Below are 15,501 nucleotides of genomic sequence, written 5' to 3'. Positions count from 1 at the left end.
CATAAATCTAGTGGCACTGATCTTAGAGCAGAGGTGGTAAGGGCAGACCTTAGGGCACCAAGCCAAATGCAAATCATAGCCTACGTACGCTACGCTTGCAGCTCCTGAATGGTGTCTTGTCTATGCATTTTACAAAGAACTTTTCACATAAAATTACAGAACTTCCTGATGAGTACTAATGATCTAGATCTGCCAAACAGTAAAGCTCATTGCACCATAAGCTGACTCATGCACGAGACATACATTCATCAAGTGTTCAGCGAATGCCTTTTAAATCGCAGTGACGGAGCAGGGATGGTGCATGTGTGAGGAGCCGCGATCCAGCCGCCTTGCCGCAGTTGCATGCTGGGAAGAGTCTGAAGATCAGCGGTCCGCTAGCTGCCCTGAAACTGACCGTTGCTGCTGCTACTACCGCTGATGTCAGTGGCGGCTGTGCTAAGAGGAACTTACGAACTTCGCTGTGTCAAGCAGAATTCCGCTTTTCGTGTAGCTTTACGATTCACTCCGCGGTTGCCAGGCGCTGGGAGGCATTTTGCGAGGAATTGTCTGGGACTTTGCTGGTGGGTCTCCGCCATTTAAGGAATCAACTCAAGAAACTCATTGGGCTCAGGACAAGAGTAACTGGGAGAAGGCAGAGGGCAGAGAAAAAGAACATGACGACAAGGGGGCCGAAAAGCCTCAAGACAAGGCTGGTTTCGGCGCAGGAAGGAGGAGAGAAAACGGAACAACAACTAAAAGGTAAAAGGGGCATGGGGGCTATAAAAAAAACACCATTAAAGCCTGTTTGATTAAGGAAGTGGGCTTGGATAGCACTGGGGGCTCCCCCTCTATAAGTAAGCACTTTGCCGTGCTAAAGACCATTTCAACAGCTATTGGATCAGGCGCAGCAATGTCCCCTAATGAGGGTAACACAAATTTTAATACTAATGATCAAAGTGGCCCCCCGCGAACAGTCCCAGGATTGGCTGCTCCAACAGATATAGCGCCCCCCTCAGGGTTAGACCCTTTACCCGACCTCCAAGAGACTGATGCTACCTGTAGTGAGACAGATGGGACCAATGTACATCAGATGTTAATTCCCAGGGAAACCAGTGAAGATCACAGAGAGGTGTTTAAAGCTCTAGTTAATTCTGGCCCCCTGCCTCCTCAGACGCCCGATCCAATTGGCGAGAACTTATATTAAGTATCAGATGGATCTTTAACGGACACTGGTAATGAGGACTCCTCGTCAAGTGAAGTTGCTCTGCCTGAAGAGGGCAATAGCGAAGAAGAAATTGACCCCAACAACCCACCCAGCGCATAACAACAACAGGCGGCTCCAAGTGCTCTGTCGGAAAGTGCAGAAGGGCCGTCTCTGTCATCAGTCTTGAACTCTATTAAATTGTTCCAGGAGGAAGCCCGGTCAGACAGTCTCTCCGCTAAGACCGCCGCCAAGAGACTGCAAAGAGGTATTAGGAAATTAAATAAGGTCTGCACAGACATCGGAAACCGGGTAGCCATGGTGGAAGCCCGAACTGAGATATTAGAAGTGGAAGCCACCAAGGCTAAAGAGCAGGGGGCTGCACACGAGGCCTGCCTAGTTGACCTGATGACTAAAATCGAAGACCAGGAAAACAGACAACGCCGGAATAATCTGCGACTGCTGGGGATTCCAGAGGGAGTTGAAGGAGAAGACCCTCGAGGGTTCATAGTTAAACTGCTGCAAGCCGCATTCCCTACAGATACAAACTGGAACTGGGACCAAGAAATATAAAGGGCTCATCGTTTTCCCTTCAATATCAAATTGAGATGGGGGGAAAACAGCACCAACGAAAAGCCCAGGGTGTTTTTGGTCTTTTTTGGGAATTTTCTCTTAAGGCAGTTGGTCTACGATAAGGCAAGACCAAATTCCCAGAAAGAAGTGATCGGAATTAAATTCTTTGCAAAACCAGACTTTTGCCATACAACTGTAGAACGGAGATGGAGACTTCGCCAGTTAATTTCCCCATTTCAACAACAAGGAGCACAAGTCTATTTAATGAATCCGGCAAGATTGAAATTTCTTTTTGATGGATCAACTCGAGTTTTTCTTTCAGAGATTAAAGCAGGAGAATTCCTAAAAGAAATTACAGGTCGAAAGAGAGTGAATTAACCGATGTCCAGGGACATAAGGGGCACAAACTTTGAGCAGAAAGGATCAGAAAGTCGTTTTTCCGGTGGACTGCAACTCGAACTGTAATCTTTAGGGGTAGCCGGGGAAAGGATAGGAAAACAAAAAAGGGTTTTTCTCTTTCTGTGGCTTGGTGGCTGGAACCCACACATGTCATCCATCATACAAGGCCATCCTGACTGCTCAATTAAGGAGGGGGAGTGGACACCAAAAGTTTGCAGTGGGGTGGGTACAGAGGTCTTGAGTGAATTGTTTATTAGAATTTCAGGGGGTGTTCTGTTGGGCGGAAATGGTGCGGGAAAGAAGCATGGAAGAAAGGAGTAAGCAAAGAGAGGCTATAACCCCATAAATGAGCGGCTCAAAAAAATTAGAATAGTGTCTGTAAATATCTGTGGTCTTAATGGCCCGGTAAAAAGGCAGAAAGTAGCACAGGGGTTTCGGACATTAGGACCTGATTTGATCTGTCTCCAGGAGACACACGTTGAAGGTGCTCAAAAACATTTGTTAAATTCACTAGGATACAAGGTTGTAGGGGCAACAACCCAAGGGGCAAGGGTAAAAGGAGTGGGGGTTCTAGCTAATCAAAGACTGTCTTTAAAGGTGAATGGAGTTAAGTCAGATGGTCTCGGGAGGTGGGTAATCGTGGGCTGCTCTCTTTCGCCAAGCTTTGCATTTACAATCTGCTCTATATATGGGAGTAACCTAGACGACCCATGGGGTAATCAACTGGGTAAATGAGGAGTTGGTGCATTGGCAACTTCCCATTATACTCCGTGGAGACTTAAATTTAAATCTACCAAGCTACTGGCAATCCTAAACAAATTGGAAATATAGAGGCAGAAAGCCAAAGGTGTTTCAAGCCATGCTAAACTTACAACACACATGGATTAGTGGATGTTTGGGCAGAACAGAGACCAGAACAAGATGGCTTCAATTTCTTCTCTGCTCCCCATGTGTCACTAGCAAGGTTAGATTATTTTCTAGTGTCCTCTTCCTTGGTCAGCTCATCCCATATCGATATCTCACCTAGGTTTATGTCTGACCACAACCCGCTGATTCTAACTCTAGAGGGTCTAAGGTCTGAAGGTTTGAAGTCAAATTGGACCTTTGAAAAAGTGCTTCTGTATGACTGTAAATATAAGGGATTCATGCAGAGTTGGATCCGAGAGTTTTTTAGGATAAACTTGGGATTAGCCCACCTCATGATGGTGTGGGACACCTTTAAAGCTGGAGAGACTCTCCACTTTTCAATCAGGAGGAATAAAATAGGGAAAGTGCAGATGAAACGGTTATAAGATAAGCTGATAGCCGAGGAAAGGAAATTAGCTTTAACAGTTAAGGCAGGAGGCAAAGTAGAAATAGCACAGCACACGTTAGCTGCTGTAAAAGCCGAGATAGGATAAATTTTTGCAGAAAGAACAGCAGCAAGATGGGCTTCTGCCCGAGGGAAAATGTATGAGTGTGGGGAGCTCATAGGACATCAGTTAGCTCTATCCATAAGGCAACAATCAACAGCCAATACAATAACTTCTATTCGCACAATCACCGAGGGAGTAACAAATGACCCCGAAAAGATCCATAAGGCCTTTATGGGGTTTTTCAGGGAGCTGTATACAGAAGAAGACACTAGACCATCTGCGATCAGGGGAGTGGATATTGCAGAGTACCTAGAGTCCTTACCTATGGCTAAACTTAACTTAGAGGACCAAGAACAAATGGAACACCCTCCTACATGGGAGGAGATAGCTACCGCCCTAGCGAGCCTATGGGACGGCAAGGCAACAGGCATGGATAGTATTCCTGTAGATTTGTATAAGCATTTTTTACCGCTAATTAAGGAAATCTTCACCTTAGTGATCGTTTCATTTTTTAACGGTGCTGCACCACCTCCCTCATGGTCCCTAGCTAAAATTGTGATTTTTCCCAAAAAAGACAAGTCTCCACTTGAAATGTCCCGCTACAGACCAATAACTCTGATTAATGAGAACTCAAAAATATTTTCAAAAATTTTAGCTACTAGAATTTTCAACAAAATAGAGGGTGTGGTATCTGGATCGCAGCATGGGTTTATCCCTAAAAAGGGAACCACAGAACATGTCCGGAGGACAATCACATTGTTTGATGCCGCCAGGATATCAGGAGACCCGATCGCATTAATATTACTAGATGCTGAAAAAGCTTTCGATCGGGTCTCCTGGTTTTTCCTCTGGGACGTTCTGAGGAGGACTGGCTTCGGACCTAAGATGCTACAGGCTATTCAAGCTTTATATAAAACTCCCATAACCAGATATATGATTAATGGACAGCTTACAGAATTGATCGAGATTTCACGCAGGACTAGGCAGGGGTGTCCCTGCTCTCCACTTCTCTTTGCCCTTTTTATCAACCCACTCATTAGTAAAATTGAATCTAATCCAGAAATAGCGGCGCTCAGTAGGCATGGCGTAGCCACTAAGATTATGGCCTATGCAGACGACCTGGCGGTAGTTACTCCTGACCCCAAATCCGCCATTAAGGCTTTAGAACACGAAGCTCTGAAGTTTGGGAAATTATCTGGGTACGCCCTCAATAGAACAAAAACTCAGATAATCCTGAACGAAAACATTAAATGGGCTGATAGTTTAGTAGTCCCAAAAGTTAAGTATCTTGGAGTGAACATTGTGGCTAACACAGATTCAATAGTTGAGGAAAATCTGATTCCGCTAGCATCAGACATTAAAAAAATCTCTTGAGAAAATTGATAATTTGCACCTATCAATAATCGGTCGCTGCAACGTCATAAAAATGATATTTTTCCCAAAGCTACTATATTTTTTTAGAACCATTCCCCTGGAATTTAATAATACTGTTCTGCACTTATTCAAACAGATTTTTTGTCAATTTATTTGGGCCTATTCACAGCCTAGGAGATCATATAAACTACTCTCTTTACCCAAGGAAAGAGGTGGTTGGGCATTGCCAAACCTAAAGTTATATTACTGGGCAACAGTCCTACAGTATAGCACGTTCCTTTTGCATGAAGTTTCTGATCCGGACCCCACAGGATTACCATCTCCATACACATTACTATTGGGGGAAAGCACTATGGGTTGTCTATGGAGACAGCTTGACTTCAGATATTATAAACGAGTCTGGTTTAAGACTCTAATAAATGCATACCGGGTCTTCGCCAATATCCGAAGAATTTTTGGGCTGGGTAGTTTAAATCATTACAACCCCATTAAAAATAACCCTATTGACTATTACTCTGTTTTAAATTTCGCAAATTCAGTTTATTTTTAAAAGAACTGCACTGTTGTTCTCTGCCGTACCCCTGATGCCCTTCCAGCGTCCTCACCCATTGGCCCAACCAATCGGCCGGGAGGAGGAGGAGTTTGGAGGCGTGCCGGGCACTTATAATCGCTGTAGCGCGGGAAGCGGGCAATTGTGCTTTTTGCTGCCGCGTGAATCCTGTCTGCTAGCGTTTTGTGGAAAATTGTAAAATTGACTATTACTCTGTTTTAAAACGTACCCGAATCGCGAATTTGGCAAGCCCGTCTGCGCCCGTCCGCGCCTGACCGGGGCCAGGGGCCACGAACCCTGGACAAACCCTTGTCTATTCTTCTTCAGCCCTAAGATCACTAGCGCAACCGCATATCCAGTTACCTCAAATTGTACACAACCGTATCCTGACCAACCGAAATCTACTAGACCAAGTGGGTCACTCCACTCCACCCTTCCGGAGCCTCTTCCCTCCTCTATCATCTGTCCTTTCTCGGTTAACCCTATCACTTTACGTGTCCTCTATCTCAATACTCGGTCTTGGTCAAGCATCAGTTAGACATCTTCATGTTGCTAACTTCAGAAAACCTGATATATTGCTGATTACTGAGACCTGGCTCACTCAGGACTCCACCCCAGACATTTTAGCAACTACTATATCTTGAATGTCAACCGGCCCCCAGGGAAGGTGGGAGGGGGTGTTGCTGCTATCATACACAAACAATTTAAATTTGTCACTATTACTTCACTTGAATTGTTAAAAGCGGAGAATATTGTCATTACACTTGACTCTAATACTGGGTCTCTTGCCTTGGTACTCGTCTATCGCCCCCCCTCAGTTCATGCCCTCCTTCCCTCTCTCTTTAAGTGAGCACATGGCCAATCTTGTTACGAACTATGCTAGGGTCTTACTCATAGGGGACTTGAACTACTGGTTCAATGATGATCTTGGTGGACCACAGGCGGCAGAACTCTCTGAATTACTCTCCAACTTAAACTTGGTCCAACTTTTATCGGCCCCATCTCACATAAAGGGGCACACTCTTGACCAAATTTGGTCCTACAACCTTATAGTGTTGGCCCCTGCAATATCCCCCTGCGTCTGGTCGGACCACCATCTGATTGCTTTTACAATTACTATTGCAGGCTCAAGACCCCTAAAATGGTGGGAGGACTAGAAAGAAAGTGGATAACCCTTGACAAACAAGGATTTATTAACACTTTAGCAGGCTCTTTACCCACCCTTAACCCTAACATTAACGCCATGGAAAAGGACATTGTGTATTGGCTAAGGTCGGCCAGCGACATTTATGCCCCTCTGACTAAATTTTCTCGTACTCGACATGATGACGCTCATAAATGGTTTACAACCGAATTAAGAGACCATAAACTCAAGCTCCGTCAAATAGAGAGGAAATGGAGGCTCTGTTACAACTTTGAAGATAGACAGCAGTTTCTGTTAGCTCGCAAGGACTATAAGAAGGCAATATTGATTGCTAAAGCAGCTTATTTCTCAGCGAGAATACTTAACGCCCAGAATAAATCCAAGGAAATTTTTAAGATTGTTAATGACCTCAGCAATGATGAGAGAATATTACCGAGCCAGGATCCCTCCCAAGAGATGTGTAACTCACTGATTACCTTTTTACTTGAAAAAAATGCCACCATAAGGGCTAGTATTCCCTCTACTATTAATACGGAACCACTGGATGACATCTCCAGAAATTCAGTCCTAATGAACCACTTTCCAGATATATGTCCTAACACATTTTCTGACCTTATGACCCATGTAAAATCAGGCTCCCCCAATGATTGTTGTCCATCTCCTATCCTTAGGGACATATTCTCGGCGCTACCACATAGCACCCTCCCCTTCCTGAAAGAATCTCTTGGTAAGAGGGTGGTACCCAGGGCATTTAAGAATGCCACGATAGTCCCTCTTTTGAAAAAGCCTGGGACTGATCCCTTCATTCCTTCCAACTATCGCCCCATTTCCCTTCTTCCCTTCCTGGCTAAAATCATGGAGGCCCATGTGGCCAGATGTCTTTCGAATTTCATTGAAAAATCGGATTACTTGGAGCCAAATCAAGCTGGCGTTCGGCCAGCCCATTCCACGGAGTCTGTAATTCTTGCAGTTATGGATACCTTAAGAGCTAATGCTGATAGGGGGCTCTCCCAGGCTCTGGTGCTCTTGGATCTGTCGGCAGCGTTCGACACGGTCGATCATAACATCTTGTTGAACCATGTCGAACAAGCAGGTATTTGAGGTCCTGCTTACAACTGGATCAAGTCCTTTCTTACAGGCAGAACTCAAGCAGTACGTCTTGGCACCTTTACTGCTCCCAAAGTGTCCACCTCAGGCGGGGTCCCGCAGGATTCATCCCTTTCCCCACTGCTATTCAATCTTTATCTTAAACCCTTGATCCACTCATTAAAAAACAGGAAAATAACCATCTTTAATTACGCCGATGACCTCCAGTTGATCTTCCCCCTGGACTCTTCTAAAGATGTTGAGGAATTCCAAACCACCATGCTCCATATCCAGAGCTGGATGGATAGTAATCATTTGAAGCTCAACCCAGGCAAGACGGAACTTGTGCTGCCTGGGAAGAGCAATGTCTGTTGGGGACCGCATTTCTGGCCAAGCAAACTGGGACCTTCCCCTATTCCCTCTCCTTCCGTGAAAAGTCTAGGGGTCTCAATTAATGCAGACCTTTCACTGAGAGGACAATTGGGCGCAGTGATATCCGCCAGTTTCTTCCAACTGCGCAAAATTAGGAAGATCGCTCACTTGTTGACCCACTCGGCCCTCGTCCAGGCTGTGATAGCGTTGGTACGCCTGGATTATTCAAACTCCCTTTGTATCGGTTTGCCCCAGTTTTTGCTTAAACGACTACAAATAGTCCAGAATCAGGCGGCAGGATTAATCTATAAATTGCCGAGATGGCAATCAGCCAGGTCTTTGCTGATTAAAATCCACTGGCTACCCGGGGAGCAATGTGCGGCGTCCAAAATTCATCAGTGCCATGATCATAAAGCACGTCCCTCGGCGCAATTTACGCTCAGCCCACCTACATCTTCTGACGGTCCCGGTTATCAAACTCAAACGTCAGGGAGGTTGTAGGTTTGCTTATCTTGCTCCTACATTTTGGAACTCCCTCCCATTGACAATCAGGAGCTGTGATACTCTACTGGGATTTAGAAACATGGCTGTTTGGGCTAGCCTTCTAAACAGGTCTTTGCGTAGCAACATTATGCATGATTAGCACCATGAAACCTTTGGTGACCATGCGCTTTATAAATTTCTGTTAACATTAACATTAACCCAAATCTGCCATTAATATTTTGAAATTCATACTTACAACAATGGTACAGAGCAGGAATAACTAAATTGGGGGATTTAGTAACCCCAATCGGGGTACGGCCCTTTGACGAGCTTAAGGGCCAATTTAGCTTAAGTGAGAATCAGATTTTCCTCTATCATGCTGTTAAAAACTTTCTAGTACATAAAACTGGCGGACTAGCAGGTTCTATAAGGCTAGATATCATAGATAATATACAGGAATGTAAAACGCCCCAGATTGGAGGAATCTACCCAATATTAAACTCCAAAATGCCAGATGATCAGGAGAAAATCGATGTAAAGTGGCAACTGAAGTTGAATACCTGTCAAGATACTTTTCCTTTGGCTCTGAACCTTGCTCATAAATACCTGCTGTCAACTAAGCTACAGGCCCAATTCTATAAATCAGCATTTTTTCTTTACATCACCCCAAACACAATAGCAAAATGGAGAACTGGAAGAGGAACTTTGTGTCCCAGATGCTCAGAATATTCCACAGACCAGATACACATGTTTGCTACTTGTCCAAATTTAAAACTTTTATTAAAAGACGTCCAACAATTTTTAGGAGTAGTGGCACAAGACATCCAACTTACCCCTACAGCTGTCATGTTAGGCCTCGATGATACTAGTAGGAGCAGGACAGGCGGTGCTTTGATATTCGTTGCCGTGACTATTTATAGGATTTGTCTGGCTTCACACTGGAAAGATCCGAACCCTCCTTTGTTCGCACAATGGCAGGCCAGGTTACTGGCCACTTGTAAACTAGAGAGTGTCATATATGCTAAAAAAGGTAGACGTGCACAAAAAAGAGGGCTGGAGATTTGGGAGCCTTTAATGAATTGGTTAGTAGGGGCAAATGCATAGTTTGTTTAAGACTGTCCCGTTCCTGTCATATGTTGAACTATAGGGAAACCCTCTGATTATTTGAGACCCTCTTTTTTTTACAGCATGTTGGTCCATTTTTCGTTGCTCTTAATTTTTTCTTTAATCTTCTATTCTTTTCTCTCTTCTGTATTTTATTATACTACTCTCTTCTTTCTTTCCTTTTTGTTTTAGGTCCCTGTTCTTTCTCTATTAATTGTACAAAAACAATTGTTACTCTACTGGTCTTTGTAATTATACTTTGAATATACTGATTGGTGTCGGTTGGGGGGTGGGGAGGGCGACGTAATGAACTGCTTGAATTCTTGTACTTTTTTTTGTGGTAATATATGCTGGAAAAAAAATCAACTCGCAGGGACAAACCCCCTGTGATTCTACACTCTTGGCCAGGGCCGGACTGGCCATAGCGGGCAATCCCCCGGTGCACCGCACGGGTGGAGGCCGGTTTTGGGCCCCTGGGGGCCGTGTTTGTTACAGGGCCATTTTTGCAGCATAGCTGCAAAATCGGCCCTGTACCAAAATTGTTTGAAACCCGGCCCCGGTAAAGAGCTCGGCGGCACCTCCACCCCCCCGAATGGGGAGGGGGGTGCCGGCCGAGCACTTTGCCAGGGCCGGTTGTGGTTCCCAGTCCGGCCCTGCTCTTGGCCCTAAATGGTTTTAAACAATATAAATGTGCTTGTTCCATGCAACCATAGTGTTTTACTAACAATGTTTCCTTTCCTCTTGCAGCCTTTGATGTCCACTTCCAAGCATTAAATACAACGTTATGCCCGATCTTCAGGGATTTTCCATTCACAATGTTCACCGTCTTCCAGCTAATGATGGGCCTCACTGATCTTCCAGGTCCTCCAGCTGTTAAATTTCCAGATTTCGTCATTATCCTCTACATGGTCTACATGTTTTTTGCATTTATTCTCCTTTTGAACCTTCTTATTGCACTGATGGGCGACACTCATTTCAGGGTTACTGGCAAACGCAAGGCTTTATGGAAAGCCCAGGTAAGAATTAGGGTATCTCTACTTATAGTTAGATTTACATATTGTAAAACTAAAGGCAATGTTCATTCACCAAACATATAAAGATATAGTACTTAATAGAGAGGCTCTTGCCCTCATTTACAGGTTGAGGGTAAGGGCATCTGCCAAACATTGGTGGATGACTTTTCCTAGAATATATTTACTTTGGAAACTGCCTTGTTTCAAATGGTAGGTCTCAGCCGGCTCTACCATCAGAAATCCCAGCTGCCACTGGCTTCATGGCACCCAAAGGAAAGCTCGAATTAGAGCACAGCCTACACATTATTGTTTTCTGCTCAGGGCGCCATGCCCTTTTTGATTCCTAATATGGAGCCTCAGTCGACTTTGCCATCCGAAACCACTTTGGGGTGGGCCATCTTTCACTGTCCCACTGATTTGACTGGCATAGAAGACAATGTGGTTTGCCTGGCAAACTCAAACAAGGAAACCCAAGAGGAGAAAACTTCCAGAGTGCCAGGGATGTTGGTGTTTTTGCTGTTCAAAAACAAATGTCCAATTTAGGGGTTTGATGTATAAAAATAAAAAACAAATTAGTTGAAAAATGGCTAGTGCCTGGACACACTGCCATAACGTGGTAAACTGACATTGAATAATTCCAATCTAGTTGTGGTGGACAAGTCTCAGCCAGGTCGGTGGAGATGGCTTCCAGCAACTTGGCAGCCTGCCAGCTCATTTCTAAATGACCCACTATAAAAACATAATTCAGAATTTCTTTTAGTAAAAAGGTTTGGCATCTTTGTTATTAAAGGTGGGTTTTAAATAACTACCAGATTTTCAAATCTCTATCCCAAACCAAAAAGTCCATTCGATGGCTAGAACTCACTATTCAGGTAGCCCAGTGGATTAATGTATCCTATCCAGAAACCTGGGCTAAGATTCACAGGTGCAAAGTCATGAAAAGAGACACAAACCGGCGGAAGGTCTTGATAAAGTATTTACTTCCCAACACATTCTTTGCGTTGAAAAGTAGGCCAAAAATGTAGCATTCTTTTTTAGTAAATGTCCTGCTTGGTTTTTATCAGTGTGGTCATGAGAAAGAATCCAGGTTGTTCGACTCAACGTTTATCTTTGGAAGGATGAAAGCCTATCCCCATTGAGATGGTAAAGACTAAGCTCCTGTTTTCTTTTCAACAAATCTGCTTTGATAGTGAATGAGTGCTTTGCAAAATGGCCTGTTTTGTTTTTAGAATTATATTATATTCTATATTTAGTACTTCTAGGTAAAATGTCTTAATTGAATGTCTAAATCTTGTAACGTGTGATAAAGAAAGTTATATAGAGAGTTCCAATTGAGAAGAACATGTAAAAGCACTGATGGATATCAAAAAGGTAATTGAATTGATAATGAAGTGTTGAACAAAAATGTAAAACACAAAGATCTTGCTATAATAAGTTCATTCAACCAATTAGCATTTTACAAATATTAAAGAGTAAAAGGAAGAAAAGAGATGGGGTAAAAGAAGAGAGAAAAGGAGGAGGAAAAATAAAAAATATCATATTTTAAGTTAAGTAGTGTAAACATTAACAGTGTGATTATAATGCATAGTTCAGAATGCAGTCAAGTAATTCTACTAATAGTTATGGTGGTTCGAAAACAGTTGTGGTAGCTGAAGAGGTAACAGATTTCCTAGATAAGAAGGATGTGAGCGGCATCTACAGCAGGTCTCAAATAATCATCTGGAGATGTGGTTGTAGCGTTAGCTCATTCCAGTCTGTGATTAAGCAAGTGCATATTCCAGCACCAATAAACAAACCTTTAGTAGTATCCTTCCAATTAGATGTAATAATTTGTAAAGCAATGGCAATGAGTAAGTCAACACATTTTCCAACCATAACTTGAGAGTGCCATATATGAGAAATAGATCCTAACAAAATATGTAATTTATTAAAAGTATTTTATGAGAACAAATATCAATGATCCTATCCCAAAATTGTATCCAGAATACTAATACATGTTCACATTAACAAAAACATATGTAGCATGTCACTATTGTCTTTGAGACAAGACCAACATCTGCTGTCAGTTGAGAGTTTAATCCTGTGGAGAGGCATAGGGGTAAAAAATAGCCTGTTGAAAAAAGAAAAAAAAAAGAATAATAATAAAGTTTTTGTTGTACTGGCGGAATGCGAGGTATAATTGATTTTAAACCAAATTTGTTCCCATAAAGGTGGAGAGAAAACTTGTTGAAGATCATTTTCCCAGTGTAATTCCACAACAGACTGTGGTCAACATAAGGCTGTTCTAGATGTAGGATGCATGTACTTCGGAGTGGAAATGAAGGGAAGAGAAGGCTGTATGAGAATTGGAGTGTAGGGATGGGGGATGAGGAAAAAAGTTGTAGAAGAATTTCATTGAGGTGTTCAGATCTGGCGGCATAATGAGAGGGAATGAAAAATGTGCTAGCTATTGTATTCAAGAGTTTTAATTCAATTAAGGACTCGGAGGCGTGAATTATGCTCTTCTTTCTTCCATTTATTCAAATAGCGGCAATTAACTGTAACCCAATAAAAACTTAATTTCCCATAATTCCATGGAAAGAGAAGTTCACAAATAAACAAGTTTCTATCCTATCAGGTGCTGCCAGCCTCTGCAAATAGTGTTGTCTGTCATCTCTCTTCCTCTTTCTTCCTGAGACCAAGCCGACCATGGAAGATTTTCAATCCTGTTTGGAGGACTCCATCACTGCAATACAGAGAGCACTGGTTACCCCAGAAAAGACATTCCCAAGCAACAACAATAGCATAAATGATCACCAGGAATCATGAACATTTCCATGCCATAGAAGATTGTAACTAACAACCTTCAAACAACCGGAAAAAACCTTACTTACTCCAATAATCCGATCCAATAACCCGGGTAGGTCCTCAATCATCATCGGGTGGGCTAATCCTTGCCTCTGAGCCCTTAATAGAATTGAAACTTTCTGTTATGATAGCTAGGAAATTTTTCATTCTATAGCAGGGCCTGAAAGGCAAGTATTATGCTTGTTTAAAGTTTATCCACCACCAGAACTGCAATGGACGAGACTGGTTTGAAATAAAACCTTTTGAAGGTTGAATCCGATGACCAGTCTGCGGCATTTAGAATATCCTCCAAGTGGGCTCCCAAACGACCCTGAGCAGAGTGTGCTCCTAAGATCTTGTTGTCAATTCCCGCCCCCTGCATGATCCACTGTAAACACCTGGCGATGATCAGAGAAGAGACTGCCCGGAAAGATTTCCTCAAAGAAATCAAGAGTTGTCCCTCCCTGTGTGGACAAAGCTCAGTCATCATAGTTTCATAGGCCTTGATGCATCTGACAACGCACAACTTGGGCACCACCGAAAAGGCCAGATACGAGATCATTTGGGGGTGACATTTGTTGCATCTAGTAACATGAAGAATGTGACTCATTCTAGAGTAAAGGATCTTCCTGTAATGTCTAAGGCCAGTACGTCCGACACTCTCCTGCAGGAGACCAGACACAATGGAATGGCACGTTTGGCTGATAGCTGCTTCCTGAAAAGGTATTTATTGCACGGCCATGCAGACAAGAGATTCAAAACTTCATTCAGGTGCGCAATCACAGCGTTACCCGCGGAGATCTCCGATTGAAATGTATTGACCGATCTATAAGGCATTCCCTCTGCAGCCAAAGATACCAGGACATTTAGGCTGTAGACTACATCTGCCCCCACGGGATCCAAACTAAGTTGCAAACACCAACCCATCTATCGAGACCAGGCTGGCCGATAACTCTTGACTGGACTGTCTGCCCAGGCTCAAGAGAGGAGGAGCGCTGCATCTCGCAATAGACTAGAGACTTGCCATTGTGAGCTGTAATCCTCCATGCCACTAGCTGGAGGCTGTCATTCATCACCAGAGGAAGAGGATTACCCGAGGGATCGCTCAGGAGAAGAGGATTCTGGTGTGGTCGGTTTGGAGAAACCTAAGAGAGTTCCATCAGAACTGGAAACCAGACTTGCAATTTCTACACCAGAGTGATCACCACCAGATCCGCCTTCTACCTGCGCACCTGAGTTGCCAGCCGCATGATCATGGCAAATGGGGAAAGGTATAACCCTGCTCTGTTTACCAAACTTGGAGAATAATATCGGTCACTACTGCACCTTGATCCGGTCTCCAGATGAAGAACCAGGGAAGTTTATGATCGAGTAGGTCAATCATGAATGGACCCCAAAGGGAGATGAGGGCTTGAAACATTGTCAGGAAAAGCTTTGAGAGGCTCGAATCTCACAGATGACAAGATTGCCAATCCACTGCCTGGTTGGCCTAACCCGGGAGATGTTCTGCCGTCACTGAGACATGTTGCATCAGGCAGTATTCCCAAAAGTTCTTGGCCAGGTCAAAAAGGGCTTTGGACCATGTACCTCCCAGATGGTTGACAATAGTGGACCGACACCACAGGACACAAGATTGCACCCGGTCTTTGGTCCAACATTTGACCGTGAAAGAGTCCACCATCAGTTCCAAGCAGTTGATGTGTACTGACTGTTTTGTGGCCGACCACCCGCCTCTGGTGGTGAATTCAGGAAGACAACAGGTCTACCACCTTGTCTATCTGGCAGAGGAGGATCCTTGGTTTTGCAATTATCCACCACGCCTTGTGCTGAATTTTGGCCATATTCCTGTAGGGAAGACTCAGTGTTGCTGCCACCGAGTTGATCACAAATCTCAGAAAAGTGGTTGAACATGAAGGGGCCAGGCTTGACTTTACTTGATTGATGACAAACTCCAGGGATTGAATCAGATCCACTGCCATCTGAAGCTGGTGGGACAGAGCAAGCAGGCATTGATCCATCAGCAGCATATCATCCAGGTACAC

General features: G+C 43.8%; 1 protein-coding gene across 1 annotated transcript in view; it reads left to right on the top strand.

Moving 5' to 3' along the window:
• The window catches only part of LOC144792863 (transient receptor potential cation channel subfamily V member 6-like), a 308,789-nt gene that overhangs the window by 275,950 nt on the left and 17,338 nt on the right, over positions 1-15,501 (top strand). Inside the window, exon 13 of the mRNA XM_078668058.1 lies at positions 10,368-10,636. Within this exon, the coding sequence (XP_078524184.1) occupies positions 10,368-10,636 (269 nt within the window). The remainder of the gene's footprint in view (positions 1-10,367; positions 10,637-15,501) is intronic.

Source organism: Lissotriton helveticus, chromosome 11 (genome assembly GCF_964261635.1).
Source record: "Lissotriton helveticus chromosome 11, aLisHel1.1, whole genome shotgun sequence".
Lineage (NCBI taxonomy): Eukaryota > Metazoa > Chordata > Amphibia > Caudata > Salamandridae > Lissotriton > Lissotriton helveticus.
This window is presented reverse-complemented; position numbering and strand designations above follow the sequence as displayed.